Source organism: Saccoglossus kowalevskii, chromosome 8, assembly GCF_978046115.1.
Source record: "Saccoglossus kowalevskii chromosome 8, keSacKowa6.1, whole genome shotgun sequence".
NCBI classification, from domain to species: domain Eukaryota; kingdom Metazoa; phylum Hemichordata; class Enteropneusta; family Harrimaniidae; genus Saccoglossus; species Saccoglossus kowalevskii.
In genome coordinates this window covers 33,068,453-33,093,714 of record NC_140648.1, presented here as the reverse complement: position 1 = coordinate 33,093,714, position 25,262 = coordinate 33,068,453, and the positions used below count along the sequence as shown (strand labels likewise).

At 35.8% G+C, this 25,262-nt stretch overlaps 1 protein-coding gene across 1 annotated transcript; it reads right to left on the bottom strand.

Moving 5' to 3' along the window:
• Window positions 1-2,119: 2,119 nt before the first annotated feature.
• Window positions 2,120-18,884, bottom strand: LOC100366912 (uncharacterized). Its single transcript, XM_085502999.1, has 18 exons — window positions 18,750-18,884; window positions 13,787-13,870; window positions 13,232-13,352; window positions 12,861-12,919; window positions 10,037-10,080; window positions 9,297-9,354; window positions 8,779-8,821; window positions 8,557-8,602; window positions 8,128-8,194; window positions 7,822-7,912; window positions 7,632-7,718; window positions 6,086-6,149; window positions 5,565-5,641; window positions 4,167-4,248; window positions 3,772-3,829; window positions 3,421-3,446; window positions 3,062-3,141; window positions 2,120-2,336 (listed from the first exon to the last, which is right to left on the bottom strand). Exons 1-18 carry the CDS (start codon window positions 18,799-18,801, stop codon window positions 2,264-2,266), a joined length of 1,212 nt encoding a protein of 403 aa, XP_085359125.1. The 5' UTR covers window positions 18,802-18,884; the 3' UTR covers window positions 2,120-2,263.
• Window positions 18,885-25,262: the final 6,378 nt, after the last annotated feature.

The following is a 25,262-nucleotide window of genomic DNA, read 5'->3' as shown; positions in this document are numbered from 1 at the left end:
CCCCATCAGTAGTGAGGCTCGCAGCGTACTACATGTATATGTTGTCTCGTATACTGTCCCTAGGCCTGTTGTCAACCTACGTAAACAGTGGGCATCCCTGATATAGTCTTCGTCAAAGTGAATGCCAGGGAAATGATTAAGAATTAGAAACAAAATAAATTACAATTCATTGCGCAAAACATAAAAATATCCATATGCAGCCATGTAGTACGTCGAATTTCCTGCAAACAAATGTCGCATGGGACCCACAAACACGACGCGTGTTTAAACACCCTGAATTAAATCATAACTCTAAACTACTAACGTGTATATGGTCACTGGATTCAAGCCATCTTTTTGTTTACAGCGCCATCAGTATTTCAAACTGGCTATCGTCACAATTACTAATATATAATACTAGTACTCTTTTCCTATAAATATCTCTAAATACCTAATGCCGGAACGTTTCTGTGACGTCACAGTCAAAATTCGACACTATCGACCATGACATTCTGTACTACGACTGCGCAATAGATAAGAAATCAGTGGAACGTCTCTGCAGTGAATAAACCCTATGTGCAGAACTACAAACAAGTTGAAAATGTGCTTCTGACGCTTTCTCGCTTCCTTGGGAAGAAGCTGTCATTATATACACTGAACCTCTGAGTGAAGATAATACACAACTGGAGGAATACATCCCAGATATCCGTACATGGACTGTCATAAACAAATTTATGACTAACGATGCCATAACAAAAGTAATTTGAGCATGTGAGCTCCAAATACCACATCAACCATCTATACAGATCGCACTGACATCTCTATGTCTTAGCCTGAAGTTGTCAAAGATCTTGGAGTCATTATTGACAACAGTGTGCAATTAAACACGCACGTCAAAAACATTTGCAAGTCAGCTAACTTTTGCAAAATTGGAAAAATCCACAATTATCTGGACCAGAAATCAACTGTTACATCTCATTTATACTATTTCATTAACTAACTCATTTCTATACGGGTTACCGTCATCCCAGCTTGAACTTCTACAACGTACCCAGAACACGCCATAACTAAAATATTACACCACCTACATTGAACACTTCCATAAACGGATTGTATATACAAAATACAGATACTATACTGCTAACATTTCATGCCTATAACAACATTTTCCCTGCTTGTATTAGGCTTGTATTACTGATCCCATTATCTTATATACATCTCGCTTTTCTAATCAACTCTTTTTAAGCCGAGGATCCTGTTCAAGAACTAAATACTATGAATTCCCACAGCCACCCAGTCTATTACAGCTCTATTTATTTTTAAGTCACAACTAAAAACATTATCTATTTGTTTTTCCTCCTTGTTCCTGGTTGATTCAGTAAAGCGCTTTGAAACTATCGCTATATGCGCTATATAAGAATTATTAGTATTATTTATTATTATACATCTGTCACCGTAACGCCATGAGTTACAGCGTGTCGTAATTTCACGGTATTTTACGGGGTGTTTTCACCCTACCATATAAGGATATAGGAATTACAAACATTTAATGATTACGCGTGTGAGCGTCTTCTAATAATAAAAACAAACATGGCTGCCACCAGAGTTTGATCGGACTCTACACAAAGAAGTTCGCTGATGCTGTTCTAAACTTTTTAGATTTTGGCATTTTTCTGGCAGCCTGAGTACGCCGTCGCATGGACCTCCGTTGCGCGTCAGTCGATACTCCCGCTTTACAGTCTTCGTGCATACTTTTCGGTATCCTCGTCACGGTAATAACCTCATATTATTAACCCTTTCACCACCAGACTTTCACGCTCAAATTTTTCAGCACTTTTTTCTTATAATCTTCAATAATTTTTGGAAATGAACCCTAAAAAAATGGCTATTTTTGTCCAAATGTTTTGATGGAAGAAGGTGTAGACTATAAACGCGAGTATTTTGTGAATTTGTGATGAAAAGAACTGGTGGTGAACAACAGGTTAAGGTAATGTCGTCAATCAACAACTGTATTAGAGGTGTAGACGTTTTTCATCTAGAATATACTAATCTTTCAAGAAATTCGCTGCTAGAGGGCAGCATAACTTGTCGTCAAGTGCGCAGTAGAGATGCGCGTAATACTAAAACAAGTCACTATATATTATGAGCCAGCTAAGAATATAATTCAATTCATTTTGTAAAAGATACAGGTAAATACTGAGATAAATGAAACAAATAATGAAAACAGGTCTAAGAAGTGACCGTCAATAATAATAACACGTTCTCTCTGAGAGGAGTCCGTCACTTAGTAACATTCCATGAACACCAGTTTGTTAGGAGTTCCTTTAGGTACTTTGGCAATCATGTTCTTGGTGGCGCTGTAACGACAATAACATAATTTAAACATGATATAATGAACTCACAGTCTACAGCAAACGTAGTCGACTGTGACTACCAATCGAAAAAAAACACACATTGGACATGGATTATCGCAATGCTTCCTGGTACACGAAAAGATGGAATATCTAAATAAACACGGCCGCCTTATTGGGTATGTTTTGTTTCCATGGCAACATGCCCATTTGAAATACAGACAACCAGTCTTAAAAATATTTAAATGCCAAACCATTAGGTGAGGTTTATGTCAAAATATTAATTGTTTAATGACTAATTATCGAATTAAACAAATAATTATCTACAATTAAATTTCATGTTAGCAGATATTTAATTTCTTAGCTCCATAAGGTGTGACTAAGCGTGGTTTTCCTGGAAACTACCCCACCACAAATTTGAATATCAGATCTTTACATTTATGATGTCATATGAAAAACTTTGCATATTTGCAAAATATTATGAAATCGTCAATATATCAACATATTACATAACATCGCACATTGGGTGATTCCTCTAAATGTTAGGCCTGATAAGGTCGGTGTGAGTAACTACGTCCTTGTCGACATCGCGACAAAATAAGTTTGTTAACTTTATAAATTTAAAACTTCAAAATGAAATTTTAAAATGAGTGCGTCACGGTCACAACTTACCACAGCGTTGTAGAGAGAAAATATTGACAATAATAAATAATGCCAGAGTCTAAACTTACTTCTTTTCTATCCACTTTTTCACCTCAGCTGGCGTTGGTAGTGAGTTCAGCGAGCTGATGTACTTGGCTACCACCCCGGTCTGAAAAAATAAACCGAACGCAGAATTGACATGTTGGTCAATGTTAATTTCTAACTGTTGCTTTTCTCATGTGTTCTGTTTTGCGCCACCATATTTGAATAGGCCATATTACGGGAAGTAGTTTCGTAGGTTATGTGGGTTATGTTATGTGGTTATGTGGTAAGTAGATACAAAAAGTCCTAAGCCATTGATACTAGCCTTTCACATACATCCCAGCTTTTATAAACAAACAAACAAACAAACAAATCCCAAGAATACGATTCTTTATGTTTTACTTACCACGTGTGCAACTGAGAATGACGTTCCTAGAAGACAAAAATCACACAATTAAAACATCAATCAAATTATCCACTGTCTTAATTTTATACTATCGCTTAGGAGTACAATGCATGTGAAGCCCTGCACATATATGACGTCATGCGTCGCATATACCGAAACCATCCGAAAATTACCGATTGTCCAGATAAAAGAATTATTCGCTTAGCGGAGAGATCTTGAACCCCTTTTACTTTAGAGATACATTCAGCAACATACAACAATATAAGTTTATTAAGAATCTAATAAACGATTTATTGATGCGTTATTTTGTTCAGAAACATCAACACATTGTGATACAAGGATGTCTCTTACCAGATTTAGTGGTGACTGAAACTGGACCACGTATTCCGCATGACGCAATGCCTTGACCCTGAAGGGGAAAATAGTGAAGAGATGAATTCGACGTCTTAACACGGTAGAGGCTTTGCTCATCTCTCGGTGTGTAAATGACTAAACAGTCCAAATAATGTAACCAATCAAATGTCGTGTTATAAACTGTTTCTTACAACTTAAGACGCGCTATTTGGTTGGACGAATATTTTTAGAGAAATAGCTGCCTGAACGCAACACACCCATTGAATGCAGTATGCACAATGGAATTGCAATTTATTTATTAACATATATTTTGCTTTTCGACTACTTTTCAAGTATTTTGCCGCTATAAGCTGCGAAATGTTCACCGAGAAAAGTAGAAAGTCTCAATATACCGGTGCAAGGATATTCACGCATTTGCCGACGTTGCTGTAAACACAGAACCGATCGGAAGACGTAGTGCAGCCAACTGTTATCCTGCAATCAGAAAAAAATATCCGTTATACGAATCTAATTCAAACGTCCTCAACGCCGACGTATAGCGTTATTAGCGTTAAATTAATCTAAAACCCACATTATCCTATGCACCACATACAATATTATTTTATAATAATTTGTATGATATGTATGCCCAACTAAAGCGAATAACGTTGTATACTTCGCGTGGGACTCGTGTCGATCAAGAAGCGATGCGACGACGTTTAATATGTCGCAAATAATGCTTTTGTGGGTGCTCAATTCTATAAAAGTATTTATCCTCGGGGGCGGAGCTACGTCACGGACGTTCTACGTTGCTAAGACGCGCACCACTGTACCACGTATTTCTATGGGCTTTGTGCGCGCTGCTGTGGAACGCCGGTCGAGCCGGTGAAAACTCGAGAAAACAACACAAACTCAACTTTGAAGTAATCCCGAACAACCAAATTCATATATGTTACACACGTAGAGCTAATCTTGTAACACTGTTCAGGGGACTCTCAACAACCATTGCAAAGTACCGTTTTCTGCGAGTTTTTTGTCTTTGTTTTCACCGCGAGGGTTGCCAGGCGGTAGAAAATGCCCGGATGTCCGCCCCCGAGGATAAAGCATATTTGAAATGCTACAATTGTCGCAATGCATGTGTTCCAATTCGTGTAAACAAACATTGGTCCCCGAAAATTTGCCGTCATCCAATCACATAATAGTGGAGTTTGATTGTCAACCAATGATGATCAGTTAGATTAACCGTCATCCAATCGTAGATAACACAATTTGTCCGCCATACAATTATAGATAGCAGTGTTTGGTCATCGTATAATGATGACGATAATTTGCATATAATATATAATATAATTACAATTACTGTTAAATTAAGTCTCCTAAGGACTGCAACAATATGTTGATATTTGTAATAAATATGGCTATACCAATTTGATATTATTTTAAATTCGTTAATCAAAATAGAAAACAAGAATCAAATATATTCTTTTGTCCAGAAGTTCACGAGTAGAAAGATACATGTATCAATGTATATGTAACTTACATTATACATATATAAACATATCACAACTATATGCCTCTATTAAGTATTTACGCATTATTTATGAACAACACGACACAGACGTAAAATTATTAATCTGTCAATTAAAATGTTTAGACACAACCGGACTGCATAGCGATGCAACTCCCGTATTGTTTAATTAAAAAAACAATACAATTTAATTTGGTTGTTTATAAATGCATTTTTAAAAGCTTGTCTGTTTTTTTCTATCTGACAGGCACTAATTGTTGAATATACTGTTAGACATACATACGCTGTTTTAACGCTAGCTGGTGATAGTTTACAAGCATCGTCGAATTCATTGCCTGCTGCCACAACCGTTGTTACGCCCTACGACGAAAAGATAGAAATTGGTTAATGCAAATCATTCGGTGAGTGATTATTCTGGTTAGAAGATGCTACGGCGTCTTATGGCGAACCCAGTCACAGTACGTATAGAGTCGACTCGTCTTTACGACACAGTTGCCGTGTTTTTTTTACGTGTCATGTACAACACTCTAGACGAGACGAGCGAATACCCACTACGTTCAATAGTATAGGTAATCCAGTAAGAACGTAAGCAAACATAAAATAAAATAAAATCCAAATGACGGACTTTTATTATTGACATGGTCACTATACGAGTCAACGATACTTGAATATCTAAACAGTCTATAATCTCTATACATGTATTGTTTATCATAATACGTAACATATGGAAGTATGGAAGTCTGACATTTCCCGAAAATTCAACTCTTTTATCTATTTATCTATCTATCTATCTAAGAAACTCACGCTGCCAATCAGACTTTCTACAGCTCGGTTCACAGAATGCGAACGTCTTACACCAATGGACATGCTATAATTGTGAGAAAAATATGCGTTATTAAAATATATTATTATTGTAATGCTTGGCACGTCATGTTCAATGTTCTTTAATATAGGATATTATTATACATCTGTCACCGTAACGCCATAAATTACAGCGTCTTCAGCGTTCCGTAATTTTGCGGTATTGCACTGGGTATTTTCATCCTACCATATTAGGAAATGCGAATTCCAAATAAGGAACGATTACGCGCGTAAGCGTAATAATAAAAACAAACATGGCAGCCCCCAGATGTTGACCGGACCCCATACAAAGAAGTTCGCTCATTCTGTTCTAAACTGTTTGTATTTCGGCATTCTCATGATGTATACTTGGGAGGAAAAGTATATAATAATAAGGTTATTACGAGGATACCGAAAAGTTTGCTGCGCGTCGGTCGATACTTCCGCTGTACTGTCTTCGAGCATATTTTTCGGTATCATCATAATAACCTCACAGTATTCGACGTAAGTAATAATAATTTCAAAAAAAGCTTAAAGGAAGTCTGCAGACTGGAGCTAGATTTAAAAAAACACATGAAGTTCAAACATAATTGAAAACAAAAACTAGCCTATTGTTTATTTAAATTTGTATTGAGTTCATATTCTAATTAAAAAAAGGTATTATTTTAACTTAATTACAATTGTTCAAAATGTTAAGGAGAATAAGTATTAAAAATACCACGAGAAACTTTCATAGTCGAGTCAAATGCACGACGACACCAGCTTTGTCATTTGCTCATGAATAATTCAATGCAATTGAAATTCATGTGACCTTCCTAAAACCCATTTTTCCTCGACACCTTCATTGGAAATTAGGAGATTAGAGGCTCTATCTGAGGTGGTTGCTGTTGTGGGTTCCAAACCTTCCATTTCCAAATTTTCTACAATTGAGGACAAAGTCCAGACGGGTCACATGACCAAAAGAAGTAAAAAATTATGAACCCTCGTAGAAACGAATTTCCATTGAAAGGCTTGATGCTGTCAATCGAGTACGATTTCGACGGAAGTGCATCAAATAACCCAATATTGCGTGGTTTCTCACACAAATTGTGACCAAGGTTGAAGACAATTGGTTAATATTATATGGAAATGATCGTGGTCAATTCGTTCAACTTTAAGTTGGTCTTTGCATTGTACATTCCCCTATACGTGACAAGAGTGTGTCTAGAGAATTTGACCATATATGGTTAAATGGTTCAGATGTTTTTACGAAACCTCGACAGCAAAAGTATAAGGTCAATAAGGTAAGTAAAACTTACTTAGCTTGATATATTTAACATGGTCTTCAAATAATATAACGGTTATTGATGTGCATGTTACATCAATTGAAAGAAAAATGTACAACTGTGATTTGAAATCCGACGATAAACTATAAAACACAGGCATACACCTGCCCACACATCTCACATATACACATAAATGGTAAAATCAATTATTTTTACTGTGTGTAAGATGACGAAAAATCACTTACTTAGCAACTGATCCATTAGCTCGAGTAATTTTAGACATCTTTTTAAGATGCTGGTCTTCAACCCATACTGCACCCTTAATTATAGACCTTCAACATAGTGTGTAACAGCATTAATAATATTATTAAAAATACAATCGATATCTTGAAACGAATATTAGTTTCATAATAGATTGTAAATACATGGACTCACTTTGTCGATCCTTTTCCTCTTCTATTTAATACCTTTACTGCAATTAGATTTGCCATCTTTGCAATCCCAAAAATAGCACCACCAATAGTACCTTGTTGAAAGAACACGCAATGCTTACAAAATATGTACACACTGAATATCAATCGACAATGATATATTTGAATTATGTTCTAAAAAAATAGATTTCAGGATTTGACAGCAGCATCTTCGAAAATTTAGTTTAATTGTATACCCTAGGTCGCGTATATTGGCAGAAGCAGGAAGTGACGTAGGACATTTAACTTATGATGTACTATTCAGACTCACCTGCAGCATGTGTACCATGGCCATGTTGATCTGTTAAGGGGGATGGTGAATCGATGGTGTCAGTGCCCTAAATATGAAAACATGACAGCAGACATGAATTAATAAGAAAATCATTATATTGTGCTTGAATGTAAGAACTCACGAGTCGTCACCTATGATCATAAATTGATAATTCCTAGAGTTGATGCTTTTCATGGGCAATAATATATTATTTCAAATGTGGTATGCGTACAACAAAAGAAATAATGATGTCTCTGCATTTGCACCAACAGTCTGGAGACACAAGTTGATACTTCTCATTGTGTTTTGCTATTTACTCTCAGCCCTACTCTTACGAGTCAAAAAACTGTCACACTATTCTGTACTTCTTTTTATCTCCGATGAGCAGAGTATGACTTAAGAAACGTACATGTAATGGACAACACTCACCCACTTCGCCCTTCCTCCGAGGTCTTTATGTTGCAAATAAATCCCCCTGATAAAGCAATACAAATACTCTTGAATAATATGTCAGTCAACCTGGGTGTATTACGTAATGTCACTGCAACATTGTTTGATTTCATATTAATACATACAATACAATTTGTGCGGTACACGTTAAAATCAGTTCAATAGTTACGTAAGTTCCCTTAGTGTATTGATTATACTCACGTATCAAAGACGTACACATCGACATTATCACCCACCGAATTAGCTGGATAAAAATAATACATGAGTGTTCACTCCATTGTTTCAATAATAATAGGACTACGAGTATATGCAATACAATTTACGATTAGCCTATTACATGATGAAATGCAAAGCCTCAGTTCTTGAATTCACCAAATAAACCACAGTGCGAACAGGTCGAAAACAAGCTGAACAAATACATTGAAAATAGAAATTCACTTGTAATTCAATGAATTGGATACTGAGATTGGTATGTGTATAGGTAACATAATACTGACAAAAGAATAATATTTATTATTAAGTGAAAATGTGACCTTAACTTGCTTTCCATTGTTCTGTTATCATATGTCACATTTGAGCACGTCAGTAGTTAGTAGTAATTTCATTTTATACTTCTTTTAGAAATTTGATATTATGTTTTGAACATTCAACCCTGCAACATCTTTTGTAAATGGAAAACTGTTATAAGGATGGTGTTACTAATATGAAGATGACCATACCTCCATAGGAATAAATGCCATCCAGGTTCAACTCTCTTTCTGTTGTGCGAACAAGACCCTGATGTGTGAAAAGTAAACAACAGACCCTGTAAATTACATTTTGTTCTAAAATATCGATTACTAAGTTGTATGATTCTCGCGGGTATATTGTGTCTTTATTTCAACACTAACACGTTATTTTAGCTTACATTGCACTGAAAGCGTGGCACTATAGAGGATGAGTTGACAGGCTTTGTTCTCTCAATTAGTTTGCACTAGACATTCATTATTTAGGGGTCGCTGTCAGTCGTTTAAGTTTTTTTAGAAAATATATACTGAAATTATGTTTAAAAAAACGAAATGTATTTTAAAACAACTATTGTTCGAGAGTTTGGGTGTACATATCATGTTTGTTTTTTTATATTCTGTGGTAATTATATCGTTGTAGTGATTTGTATAGTTATATTAACAAATCTTTATTTTAAAATAATAGCTAATATTAAAAAAATATTTCATGCTTTACTCAGTACACAGTATTCCATGCCGCCGACTGAATATGTTTATTTATGGCGTTTTATTGACAAAAGGATAGATTCTGACATTTCAATATGTAAATGCAACTTCAAGATAATGTAATGACCCCGACACCACTCCCAATATTATGTTTGTTTCTCAACTATTGTTTTGATCCCAATAATTTTCTATACAAAGTCAAACTCAAGTATGCGTTGAAGTTTACAAAGCACAAGGAAATTACTTACCCATTGTGCCTCCATTTGATCAATGCAGCTTTGCATAACACTCGCTACCTTCAATAAAAATGGTACTTTATTTATAATTGTAAAACTTCAGAAACTACAATTTTCTAAATTCGAAATAGAAATGTTAATAGTGTGTCATTTCGACCAATTGTGCTTTATGAGACATGTAGTCTTATTCTCCAAACCTCACAATTAAAGCATATACACAATTGGTTATACCATAAAGGCATATTTACAAAAAGTTGTTCTACAAGAACATTCACGTGAACATAAACATAAGGGCATGTGCAACACGAACATTTACACGTACCATATAAATGTACACATGAAAGTACACATAAACACGTGTACCATGAGAACATATGCGCGTTATAAAACATATACACAAATGTTTGAAACATCAGTACATATACACTAGCATTTGTGTCACGAAAACATATGCACTTAGGTTTTAACTATAGACACATGTACACAAAGGTTTGTATCATAAGAACGTATGCACACAGATTAGTAGCATGCGACCACATACATACATCGTTGTACTATAAAACATATACACAAAGGTTTGTATCATAAGAACGTAGGCACACAGATTAGTAGCATGCGACCACATACATACATCGTTGTACTATAAAACATATACACAAAGGTTTGTATCATAAGAACGTAGGCACACAGATTAGTAGCATGCGACCACATACATACATCGTTGTACTATAAAACATATACACAAAGGTTTGTATCATAAGAACGTAGGCACACAGATTAGTAGCATGCGACCACATACATACATCGTTGTACTATAAAACATATACACAAAGGTTTGTATCATAAGAACGTAGGCACACAGATTAGTAGCATGCGACCACATACATACATCGTTGTACTATAAAACATGTACACAAAGGTTTGTATCATAAGAACGTAGGCACACAGATTAGTAGCATGCGACCACATACATACATCGTTGTACTATAAAACATGTACACAAAGGTTTGTATCATAAGAACGTAGGCACACAGATTAGTAGCATGCGATCACATACATACATCGTTGTACTATAAAACATATACACAAAGGTTTGTATCATAAGAACGTATGCACACAGATTAGTAGCATGCGACCACATACATACATCGTTGTACTATAAAACATATACACAAAGGTTTGTTGCATAACGACATAAGCACGAAGGTGTGTACTAAAAGCATATTTACACCAATATTTGTACTATAGAAACTAAGACACATAGTTTTGTATCATGGGACATTAAGGGTCATACCAAGCAGTCTCTTTGAATATATGGGTACTATTTCATGTAAATCATCAACTTGTAGCCAATTATTATTACCGTAACCTATCAGATCAACAACTTTGGTGATGCCAGCTTCACGGAAATGTAACAAATTAAGTGGTGTGTTTTGAATTGGATGCAAGACCAGTGGGTTATTAAACAATGGTTCTGCACACACTTCCACAAATGTGGATGGTTTGTCCTTTCTTAATGTTGTAAGAGAGAACCAGGTCTTAAGAATGTCATGATAAAATGCTGGAAGGCCAACGATGGGTTTGTTAAGACGTGTGATAAATAGCTGTTTATCATAATTCAAACCATGTACCTGCCTGAGAAAATATTCCATGAATGAGAAACTGTTTTTCAAATTAGCATACAAATACCTTTGGATGAACAGAATACGGAAAGTAGCAATACGTGTGGGCAAGTGTATCAAACCTTGACCACCTTCACTTATGAGCAAGTAAACCGTTTCGGCAGTAACCCAATGGCGACCTTGCCAAACGAATTTCAGAAACATTTGTCGAAGTTGATAAATTTTGTCCTTGGGTGGACAAAGACAAACAAATCGGCGATGCTATTAGTTAGTTCACAACTAAAGCGCGTCCTCTGTAAGACATGGCAGGGGCGTTTTTTGTGCACCATTCGAGGTTTGATTCAACTCTTCTGATTAAGTGTTCCCAGTTTTTATCTAAGAATATCTGATTATTTTCGAGAAAAGTGCCTGAAATGTTCAAACCATTATTGTTCCAGGTTATACACATTGGTCTGTCTGTCAACAAAGTGTGTACCATATGAATGCATACACAAAAGTGTGTACCATAAGAACACATACACAAAGGTGTGTACCATAAGAACACATACACAAAAGTGTGTACCATAAGAACACATACACAAAGGTGTGTACCATAAGAACACATACACAAAGGTTTGTACCATAAGAACACATACACAAAGGTGTGTACCATAAGAACACATACACAAAGGTGTGTACCATAAGAACACATACACAAAGGTGTGTACCATAAGAACACATACACAAAAGTGTGTACCATAAGAACACATACACAAAGGTGTGTACCATAAGAACACATACACAAAGGTGTGTACCATAAGAACACATACACAAAGGTGTGTACCATAAGAACACATACACAAAGGTGTGTACCATAAGAACACATACACAAGAGTGTGTACCATAAGTACATAGAGAAAAAATATGTACCATAAGAACACTGACACAAAGATTTGTACTATAAATGGTTGGAACATAGGAACATAGCCATAGAGAGCTGGAACATAGCCATAGAAGGCTTGAACATACAGGCACATAGCCACAGAGGGCTGGAACATAGCCACAGAGGGCTGGAACATAAGCACATAACAACGGAGGGCAGGAACATGGCCACTGAGGGCTGGAACATAGCCACAGAGGACTGGAACACAGCCACAGAGGGCTGGAACATAGACACATAGCCACAGAGGGCAGGAACAATGCAAGGTATTACACAATATTACAGTAATAACAACCTGCCTGATTAGCTTCGATAAATTCCACTTCTGGCATATCCTGTAATATTTCAACAACACTGTAATACATAAGAAAAAAAGTTACAATTAAAAATAAGAATTAGCAATGAATTGAATCGCCACGGTTCACATGTGACGTACTGTCAAAAATAAGGCATCCTCTTCGTAGAAACAAACAATAACAATGAAAGTTGGTTTAGGTGAAGCTAACTGGGACAAATATAAAGTATATTTATATCACACACTGAATAGATTTAAAATACATTATACTTCCTTCTCACACTATTAAGATTCGAAATGTATTCTCCAAAATTGTATTCCTTGATATAGAGGTCGTCATTTGTCATCTTAATATGTAGGTACATATTTACCTGATTGGACCACGGAATGCGTATCCGGTAAAGTTCTTCATGTTGAATTCACTTAATATTTCAGTTGAAGAATTCTTAGATTTGATAAAAGAATCGGCAAAATTCTTCATGTGCTGCACGACTGAGAAAGAACACATCTTTTCTTTTATTTTATTTTACACATAAAAGACAATTATATACAAAACAGAGCTCATTCCAGAATACTTTTAGCAAGGAATATTATTTATTTATTTTTGAAGAAATTTTCGGAATGCTTGTGTGTGTTTTTTCGCCGAAAATGCGGTTATTTTATAAACCTTCTGAAAAACATGGCATCGATACAAGTACATACGATCAGGATCACAACAATTCACAGTAAATGCGCCAAGACAACTGTTCGAAAATCGCTACGAAAGATGAACTCTGAGATCAAAATCAAACATTGTACAAGAAAACAACAAAACTATCAAATATATCAGTTGTGGCATTTCTCGTGTCGCACCCACTTGGCTACAAGAAAAAAACAGCGTCTAAAATTAACGGACTTTATGTAATTTTAAAACAACAATCTCTCACCTGTTTTGGACGAAGTGTCGGTGTGAAACACCACAATGTATTCATCGGGAATAATTGTGTCGGAATCAAGTTGGTACACAGGAGCTGATGAGGAAATAATTCACGATAAAACAGGCTGGTGTATGCATTGCAATGTGAATGGTGTCCATAATGTTAAGCCTTTCGTGAAAAATCATAACATACGCGTTTTAACAAATACGTTTCTCAATGCGGGAAATATCATCTACTCATCAACTACTGGAAAAAAAATGATAATAAATATAATTCCAATGCATTTATTTCACACTTTATTTCCAAGTCTCATCAATTAGACGCATTTGAAACGTAATTCTAACACTTCGATTTAAATGTTATAGTTTGCATAAGTGGAAAATATTATCCATCCATCAACTACCAATGATAATGCGTTATAAACTTGGTCATATTGTCATGAATTTGTTTTTGCGTATCTGTTAACCGACTAAATTAGTTGATTATTAGCTGAATTGCTGTGTTATGTCTGTCATCGTTTAGGCCTATTTGAAGTTTTGGACGGAACTTGGCTCAGTGATTTGGAACTAATTACCAGATAACCGCCGCTATTCAAACTACTCATTCTGACAGTTTATATTCATAGTTATTAATGTAGTGAACGATTAATCAAAAGATATGACGTATTCAGTACTTAGTGTGATTGGCTTTATGATTGAAAGTTACGCCTTAGAGTCTTTTTACTGCTTTGTAATTGGTTAGAGTTTTGAAAATGAATAAAGAGAGTTTGAGTTGGTCTTGGCAAGTACTCCACGATAGACGCAGTCCTGAAGAGTCGAGAGCAGTATTGGAGAGCCTTGGGGCGAGTGTTGACGCAGTCTAAGAGAGTCTTGGGTCAGCCTTGCGATAGTCTTGGGGATTTTTCCCCAGGGCGCCGTGTCTTATAGAGTGCTCGATTGACCGACTAAGACGAGAGCTAAAACGTATTTCGTTGTGTGTGTCTTATTTGACTGTAAAGTTAAAGTGACTTTCCCGATCCCGTACCTCAAGGGGACGCGACAGAGAGACGAGACGAGATTCCCCCCTGGCAAGTGTGGAGAACCTCGTGGAGAAGGATTTTCCCCCTGATAATATCTTCAATAGAATTTGCGTAATGCATGCAAGACAAAATCGAATGCTTTGATTTTGAACTCTTTTCTTTTTCAGTGTCGCAATTCCTATCTTACATAGAGGAATACGGCGCTAAGACCTCTTTACTTCATCAAAATTGACTATCATTATATGTGTATAGTACATTGTTAAGTGTGAATATACCCCCAATATAGTTACCTGTTTATCGAATCTAACGCGATGTTTTTATGCCACTACGACTCTATGATGACGATATCGCAATGAACGAAGCACAAAATTGAAAGTGCATAATTTTGAAGAAATGACAAATATGGAAGCCAATGAATACTACTATTCCAGCGAATACTTGTGACTGAGATGGAGGAAGGCAAATTACAAAGACACATATTTGAATAAAACCGTGTTTTTAGTGATGACAAGAATTTAAAAGTAATGATTAATGACATTTAAAAAAAGGAAACTAGGTCATCATAATATTTTGACAGAGATCGAATATAAAGTGAAGGAAATATATGTTTTGCTTAAAACGGTCATGATTAACAATGTGTCTATCCCGTTACTCGTCATCTTTTGCTGCAGTTTCAGAAGTTCAGATTAGGTTGGGCCAAGGAGCAGCAGGTTCATGCGTAGATCAAACACACAGTACACTGGTACCGATGGTGGATACTGGTGCAGACACATCACTTAAAATAACGCTGTCCCCTTCCTGCTTCTTCATCGACACTGAATCGCCTGTTTCGATTTAAAGCTCTTTGTTTCCATAAAGAATTCTAGAACTTTTATATAAACGTTTTAGAGTATTTTATAAGCTTTTAAAACATTCTTAAACTTGTATACAGATCATGTGACATCAGAACTATTAGGGGAAAAACACAGAAGTTGGGTATCGCACTAGGATCACACATCGGCCAGGCGGACATTGAGCTACCTGGATATAGATGAGCATCATTTACCATATTTGGGCTAGATGAATTTAGGAGTTACATCATGAATATTCATAAGTTGTTATTATGTAGATGCCTTAGGATACACCAGCTACTATACACATTTTATGACTAAAATGACACATTCCACATTATACGCACACGTGTATTTTTATACAATGGGGGCATTGTCTCCTTTTAACAATACGAATTTTATGTAGAAAGTTGCAGAACTCAGCGAATTCCGTCAAAAGTATGAGACTTTTCTCAAAAAATAATCTATAGATGGTTTGTGATGATGGTTTTAAGTCGGAGTCTTCTGGGATATAAATTTCAGTATTCGCTAAAATCATCATTGGTCGGACCAGTATAGTAATCAGACTTTATTCTATACTTATTCTATACACATTTACCACCCAGAAAATACAAAAGACATACTTCAGTCTATCGATAGCTATCTATATGTCGATTTTTCTATTTTATTATGTGAATTGAATTTCGAGATTACACCTAAAAGTATATTACACCTTTTAGTGTAGGTGACTTTCAAAATGGTGTCATGCAAACTGGGAAATAACAACTTTGACGTTGAAGTATGTCAGTTAAAAGTTGAAATTGACTCGCATACTAGGTCAGTAATGGGAAACATAACATATCATTATTAATGCACCATTTGATATAAAATATGCTATAAGATTTATCAACATCATTCTTAAACAATTAGCCGTGCAAACGTGACCCCATGTCCGTTGGTTCATCGCAATGCAATGACATCAATTCATAATTTTAAGATGTTCATTACGCGGTAATTGGCAGAAATCAGCAGGCATCAGATCTTGTATGTCGTCTGCTTATGTATGGCATCTTAACCAACTGAAGCGCAAACATCGAGACAAAATGTAACCTATAAACTCCAAACGACGGGTGGTTTGATGAAACATTTCGCTCGTGTATTAAATGTTTTCGTTGTGAAATAAATTACCAATCTGACCTTGTGGTATGACGTCATTGGAGTTGTACGTTACACAAAATTGGATAAGTCAAGTACTGACATGGTTGAATGTTATGCTCTATCAGTTGTACTGTTTCTCACATTTTGTTTGTTTGTGCACTAGAAATATTGCCTACCAGAATACATATGACTGCATGCATGACTATTAATGCACAGTGTAATATACATTTGATTTGGTGTATACAGACTGCACAGCATGACACGGCTAGGAACAGATACAGAATAATATAATGGGAGGCGGGAAATTAAATTCCGAAATTTCATAATTTTCCTTTGAAAGTTATTCGGCGAAGAAAGAATTAGTTTTGTTGTGTTGCTACAATAGAGAAAACACATTTTCACATGGAACACGTCATGTATTATAAAGTAGCTTCACAATGGGTTTATCGTCTAAACCGACTTAGATATACATACACAGACTCAAGTACTATAATTTGAATTTTACTGACGCAGTTATATTTCGGTTTAAAGTATCAATTATCTCAACACTGAATTTTGCGTTATTATTTTTATTATCATCGTCGATAACTAATAACAATCTGTCAGAAAATACTTGTTTGGTAGTTAACCTTGAATCGGAATATTACTTACACCCATCTTAGTAGCAAACATACAGTGAACAGTGATTGTATATTATATGTGAGTATTATATTACAGAAGTGACATATGAAACATATTTTTTTCATCTCTATTGCTTGCAATCATATTGAAGAATACAGGGAAATAAGTAAATGAAGATGACTCCGTATCAGTCAGATATGTAATCAATATTATATTAACAAAGAAGTATAAAATAACATTTATAATGCACGGTGTCACTTGTCTTATAACACGACTTCAAATTGTGACGCAATGTCAATATTAATCGATATTAATTTATATTAATTTATATTAATTTCAAGTCAAGGGTCACGAGGTATATATAAATAATGTACGTGTTTTGTCGAGGATGGATCACTTTTTTTTAAACCAACCATCACAACTTGGTAACTATGATGACAGATAATTTAGGATAAGTGGATAATCCTGAACTTCTTTAAATATTTTTTTGCGAACTAATATTGCTATTATTATGTTTATTGTGTTATTATATTAATACATGTATTATTATTATTCGACGTCATGAAGCGATAACAACAAAATGCAAACAAAATGACGGAAGATGCATTCACAGTGTTATACATATTATATTTCATTACTGAAGGGTGTCTACTACTGTCGTGTACGTAACAATTACAAATACTTTTATATATATATAGTAAAAATTAAATTAAATTTACACTGTACAATACTTCAGATATTAATCAGGTTGGATATCTATGTTTGCTGTTTGTTTTATATTATTTGTGGTATCATTCAATTTTAGCCGGGTCAGTAATTTAATGGAATGTCCTAGAAAAAAATTGATCAAATTAATTTTAATTACGACATTTTGCTGTTGCCATTACAGAATTCTATTCCGGATTATCATTAGTACACGACTTCCCGCTGAACTGTCTCGTCTAGTCACGTTATGGTGTTATTAGCATGTCTGTCAACTATGCGTGAATTAGGCAGGAGGTGTACTACTACCGATATGGACAAATCGCACAGTAAAATGGACCTTGATGACATGGATGATAATATGTCTTAACGCAGGATGATTCAAGACTATATGTTGTGATACAGTAGAAGCGATTCGAATGTCGACGCTATCCGTTCCTAGCCATCCGACTGCACGTTTTTTATTTTACTTTTCAAATCTTAGCGAAATTAGTTATTCTTATCATGCCCCCTCCACCTCCAACATATAATTAGACGTTCAATTGTTTTGAAAGTTTGTGTGAGCATGTCGGTTACATGGCGAGTATCATCAGCACCCCCCCCCCCATTTTATTTCGAGTAGAAACAAAACACACAAAACAAAGCACACTAAATAATGACATACCCTTTCCAAAGACCAGTACAAAGACACAGCTTATGAAAACGGTGCGTATCATTCTTGTATACGAGATGTCTGTTCAGTAAGATGTAATTACACGTTGTACTTGTCTTGCGCCCAGTGGATTTGCTAGCTCACATCCGGGAACTTTACTACTCCTGTCACTTTTAGAGACTATATTGCGCCACCAAGTGGCAAATAGGATAAATACATATGGCGAGTTTGTCCACGCAGCATTTAAATAAAGCCAAAAAATCGCAAACGTCAAACGGTTAATAAGTGCTTGCACAGGAAATTCGACGAGAAAACGTTACAATAAAAAGTTACCAAAGCAGAATATGTAGCCGGTTATAGTATAACATTTCCTTTATACTTATTCCTAATATGTTCGTTTGTTTTTGTTGAACTTAACAATGGTAACCAGGGACGTGACATAAAATGTATGTCATATGATTCAATCTTAGTACAAATTCAGGTGGTTTTACTTCATAGTTTTTTCTGTTAAAATTTTGCTCGCCATTTCATATGCAATCCTTGCTGATACAGATAGCGACTGCTCTAGCGCCACCACGGGTACATATGATTATATAGAGCAATGTACGAGTATAAACTATTCGTTTAGTCTGTATATTTAAAGCGCGGTAGTCGTCGCGCCACGCATGCGCGAGATATATGTGTCTCATATAAACAAACATGGCGACTTTGACTGCAAATCAACGAGTACAAACTGAGACGATTCCAAGCTTTAATTAAGTATTTTTCTGATGATTGGAAGGTATCGAAGGTGTAACCGGCGGTAATAATTGCAAGCTTCTACATGATTTCCATTAGAAGAGCATTGGACTGTGGGAAAATGAATGTTTATCAACAAAAATGTCGCACATGCGCAGCGCGTTGATCAGCGCTCTTTAAGGATAGACCATTAACAACTCTGCTGGCAATTATGAATTTCCGAAGAAGAAAATCAATACAGGGAAGGACACAAACGTCAATCCTCTACCGATAGTTTGTATTGTTTCAAGGCGATAACATACAGCGTGCTTGGCATACATTTGAGCAAATATTTCATAATCATACAAAATGAAAACTATTAGTATGTGTAACAATATGTTACCGTCAGCTAGTGTGCAAGTAATAGCAAAACAAGTCATTTCATGACGTCACAGAGTTACCGGTGTGGCACATGCGCATGAAGTGTAGTTTGGCAAGATACCTATCAAATTTGCTACCTAAATTGTAAAACAGTTACCTGACACCCGATCAATGAATATACAGAAGTTTATTCCCTTACATGCCTGTATGACTCAAACCACCCACTATCGTCACTGTATTTATTTTATTCGACATGGGAGCTTCAAAATTGATGTAATACCATGTATTATATAATCGTTTTGAACATTTCAATTACATAAATAGCCAAGCGATATATTCATTCCATTAGAGTAAAGTCGCTCCGCATTTCATTAAAAGCCGGTATGACACAAACCACCAACTAACGTCACTTAATTTACTTTATTTGACATGGAAGCTACAGAATATCTGAAATATTGAAACCGTTTCCAGCATTTCAATTATTTAATTAACCAAGTGATCTTAAAAAGACATGTCATCCTTGTATTCGTCAATAATTGAAATCATTACATATTCACGTATTATATGCTTATCTCATAACATGTAGTTATTCCACAAGCTATCAATTTATATTTATTTAACATTTTAAAATTTATATTTTTTTAAAGGGCACAACACGATGTTGGTTGGTTCAGTAAGTTGGGTTGGTGGTTGTTTGATTGTAGCTAGCTGACTTGGCAGTGAATGACTTTGATTATTTGTTCAGAGGTTTTAATATGCTGGACAATTTATATAGTTCATTATATGTAAACTCTCGAGTTTAGAGGCAAATAAAATGTCAATGTGAGTCTTTTCATTTCTCTCGTGTGAGTACATTTGTAATTCAAATGTTTGTATACATCGCTATTACCTGTTTATATACTCAGTATAAACAGAATATAGTATACTATTGTCGATGCTTGAAAGAAACATGCTTATTTATCAGATAGTAATAGTACTATCAAGATTAATTTTAGTTAAGTACCCTGGATAATTGATTTCCGGGCGGAGTAAAAAAATAATGCCCACTTGGGTTAGTTTGCTATCATTAAAAATACTCAGAAACCCAGTAAGGGGTCGGGTTACTGTAATGTTCAAAATTCTGAAAAAATATAGGGTCATCGATTTTTTCAAAAAAAAAGGCATCAAATATCGATGAAAAATGCGTTTTAAAATAGTTCACAATGCTGGAATGTTCCAAAATGGCCGCTCTTTAGTTGCATATAGTATAGATAATATGGAACGCTGTAACTGTCTTATGTGATGTTCTGTCATGTTATGCAGTCCTGTATTTGTGTTATGTAGTCTCACCTTTATGTTATATAGTCCCACCTTTATGTTATGTAGTCACGTATTCATATTATGTAGTCCCACCTTTATGTTATATAGTCTCACCTTTATGTTATGTAGTCCCGTCTTTCTGTTATATAGTCCCACCTTTATGTTATGTAGTCCCACCTTTATGTTATGTAGTCCCACCTTTATGTTATATAGTCTCACCTTTATGTATGTAGTCCCACCTTTATGTTATATAGTCCCGTCTTTACGTTATGTAGTCCCACCTTTATGTTATATAGTCTCACCTTTATGTTATGTAGTCCCGTCTTTCTGTTATATAGTCCCACCTTTATGTTATGTAGTCCCACCTTTATGTTATATAGTCTCACCTTTATGTATGTAGTCCCGTCTTTATGTTATGTAGTCTCACCTTTATGTTATGTAGTCCCGTCTTTCTGTTATATAGTCTCACCTTTATGTTATGTAGTCCCACCTTTATGTTATGTAGTCCCACCTTTATGTTATATAGTCTCACCTTTATGTATGTAGTCCCACCTTTATGTTATGTAGTCTCACCTTTATGTTATGTAGTCCCGTCTTTCTGTTATATAGTCCCACCTTTATGTTATGTAGTCCCACCTTTATGTTATGTAGTCCCACCTTTATGTTATATAGTCTCACCTTTATGTATGTAGTCCCACCTTTATGTTATATAGTCCCGTCTTTACGTTATGTACTCCCACCTTTATGTTATATAGTCTCACATTTATGTTATGTAGTCCTAACTTTATGTTATATAGTCCCGTCATTATGTTATGTAGTCTTATCTTTATGTTATATAGTCCCACCTTTACGTTATGTAGTCCCGTCATTATGTTATGCAGTCCCACCTTTATGTTATGTAGTCCCACCTTTATGTTATGTAGTCACGTATTCATGTTATGTAGTCCCGTCTTTATGTTATATTGACCCACCTTTATGTTATGTAGTCCTATCTTTATGTTATGTAGTCCCACCTTTATGTTATATAGTCCCGTCTTTATGTTATATTGTCCCACCTTTATGTTATATTGTCCCACCTTTATGTTATGTAGTCCCACCTTTATGTTATGTAGTCCTATCTTTATGTTATATAGTCCCGTCTTTATGTTATGTAGTCCCACCTTTATGTTATATAGTCCCACCTTTATATTATGTAGTCACGTATTCATGTTATGTAGTCACGTATTCATGTTATATAGTCACGTATTCATGTTATGTAGTTCCATCGTTATGTTATATAGTCCCGTCTTTATGTTATGTAGTTGCATCTTTATGTTATGTAGTCCCATATTCATGTTATGCAGTCCCATCTTTATGTTATGCAGTTCCATCTTTATGTTATATAGTCCCACCTTCATGTTATGCAGTCCCACCTTTATGTTATGCAGTTCCAACATAGGATGGGATTGCATAACATGAATACAAGACTGCATAACACTAAAATTGGACTGCGTAATATACACAACTACATGGCATAAATACATGACTACATAACATAAATACGGCACTGCTTAACATAAAGATGGGACTACATGAACGCGGAACGCCGAGCCACAGTCCCGGTGTTGAGGGACTGTGGCCGAGCGAAGAGCCGATGAAAATTCGAGAAAACAACAGGAACTCAACTTTGAAGTAATCCTGAACAATCAAATTTATATACGTTACACACGCAGGGGTAATCTTGTTACACTGTTCAGAGGAGTCTCAGCTATCATCCCAAAGTACCGTTTTCTGAGAGTTTTCACTGTGATGGTTATGCGGTGAAAATGCCCGGATTTCCGCCCGAGAATACTGCGAACAGAAGGAAATTTTATTTTTGCCAAAAATCAAAAAATGTATGAAAAGAATGATTTGAATTGATTTGTCTATTGCAGCCATGATATCCCCTTAGCAACTGAGATAAAGTCGCCCAATAAAACAATGTACATGTTTCGAATATTATTACTCATTATTTTGTTAAAGCGGGGGAGTAGTCTCCCCGGGGGTTCACTCTATATGTTGTTACTACCCCATGTGCGTTCCAAATTTAGCGGGAAAGCGGGGTGTTTTTCACCTTCCAGAGCGAGCCCGCGCGGGAGGCAAATAGGCCCCTTTAAAATGCTAATGTCTGCAATAGGCCCCCAGAAATAAACTCACAGGGTTGATGCGCCCGCAGTAGGCCCTCTCTCGCAACAACCATTCTCATACAACGCCCTTGGCCCCGAATTGGCGGACCCATAGCCCCGACTAGGCCGCAAACGTCCGCCCGAACTTTCCCACTGGGATCTACCCGGCATTTCCAACACAAGCATACGGAGAAGGCTTATTGTAATCGAAGAAACGAAACGAAACAGAATAACACACATAATAAAAAATGAACTGTATTCAGTAAATATGGGTTTTATATGCTCAATATTTACAAAATATTTGCCGAAAATAATAATATTTAATACGTATATGGCTTGTTTCGCTAATTACAGATAATCACAAATCTGTAATTAGCGAAACAAGGTTCTTACACGCACAAAATTTACAACTGTCGGTGGAATCTTGACCAGTATATTTAGCTTTCAGTAGTGTATACAATAACATAAAACATTTGCCGAAAATAACGGGATTTTAATTAGTAATTTTAATCCCGTTATTTTCGGCAAATGTTTTATGTTATTATATACACTCTGACACGTACAATATTCACAACTGTCGACGAAACTTGACCAGTATATTCACCTTTCAGTAAAAGTATATAACGAAATAAAACATTTGCCGATAATAACAATATAATCAGTAAATGGTTCGTTTCGCTAATTACAGATAATCGAAAACAGGGTCTTATTAAATTACAGATACAATAATCACAAATATCGGACGAAACTTGACCAGTATTTTTAACTTTCAGTCGTGTATAAAACTTCATAAAACAATTATCTATAATTAGCGAAACGAGCCAATCACTAATCATAAAATCACGTTATTTTCAGCAAATGTTTCATTGATACACGACTGAAAGGTAAATATGCTGGTCAAGTTTTGACCGACAATTGTTACTGTACGTGTCAGACCATTGTTTCGCTGATTACAGATTTTTGAATATGTTTTATGTTGTTATATATACACTACTGAAAGGTCACGGAATATACTGGTTAAGTTTCAACCGACTGCTGTTAATATTGTACGTGTATTCGCTGATTACAGATTTTTGATTATCTGTAATTAGCGAAGCGAGCCATATACGTATAAAATATTATTATTTCCGGCAAATATTTTGTAAATATTGTGCGTATAAAACCCATTTTCACTGATTACAGTTTAATTTTTATTATGTGTGTTATCCCGTTTTGTTCATTTCGTTTCGTCGATTACAATAAGCCGCATACAGAAAGTCATTCGCCAGAGTCATCCACACTTCCGAGACTTCTTTCGCGCCTCGGTCTCATTTGCATCCAGCTCCCACTTTTTTTCTGGGTTTTTTACCCTGTATTCATGCCAAAGTCACTTGGAGCTGAACATAAAATTGCGTAATGATATCTGATGGAATAAGAATCCTGGCAAAGTCGTGTACATTGTGTTTTAAACTATAAAATAAATGATCATATTCACAATCATGTCAACAACAAATGACACCAACATGAGTTGATTACGCTCCACCGGCACTGACTTGAATGCAAAAAAACGGCAGTGAATGCTCGCAATAGGGGTAGGATTTTCTCAATATATGTCTGGAATAGGGGGTGTTTTTTTATAGCATTATAGCATTTATAGCAAAAACGCACATGGTGTAAGGTTTTAATATAGAGTGCCCCCCCCCCCCGCGCTTGGGGCAGAAGGCCATATTTAGCGCTTCGTTGTTTACAAACAACCGTCTACCCATGAGCTTTTGCGTTGTTAGCGTGTTTTGTCATCGTCGCTTGGGACTCGATTCTCGACCTTGCGCAAATGACGACCCCTTCGCTTTAACCAAAGGCAAAATGGCCTCAAGTTACAGTAAGGGATTGGTCAGTTACTTCGGCCTGGGGGGTCGGCAGATTCTATTTTGCCAGCTGTTAATCTGTTGACCCACCCCTATCAAATAAAAAAAAAAGTGGCTGACCCACCCCATCATTATATTTT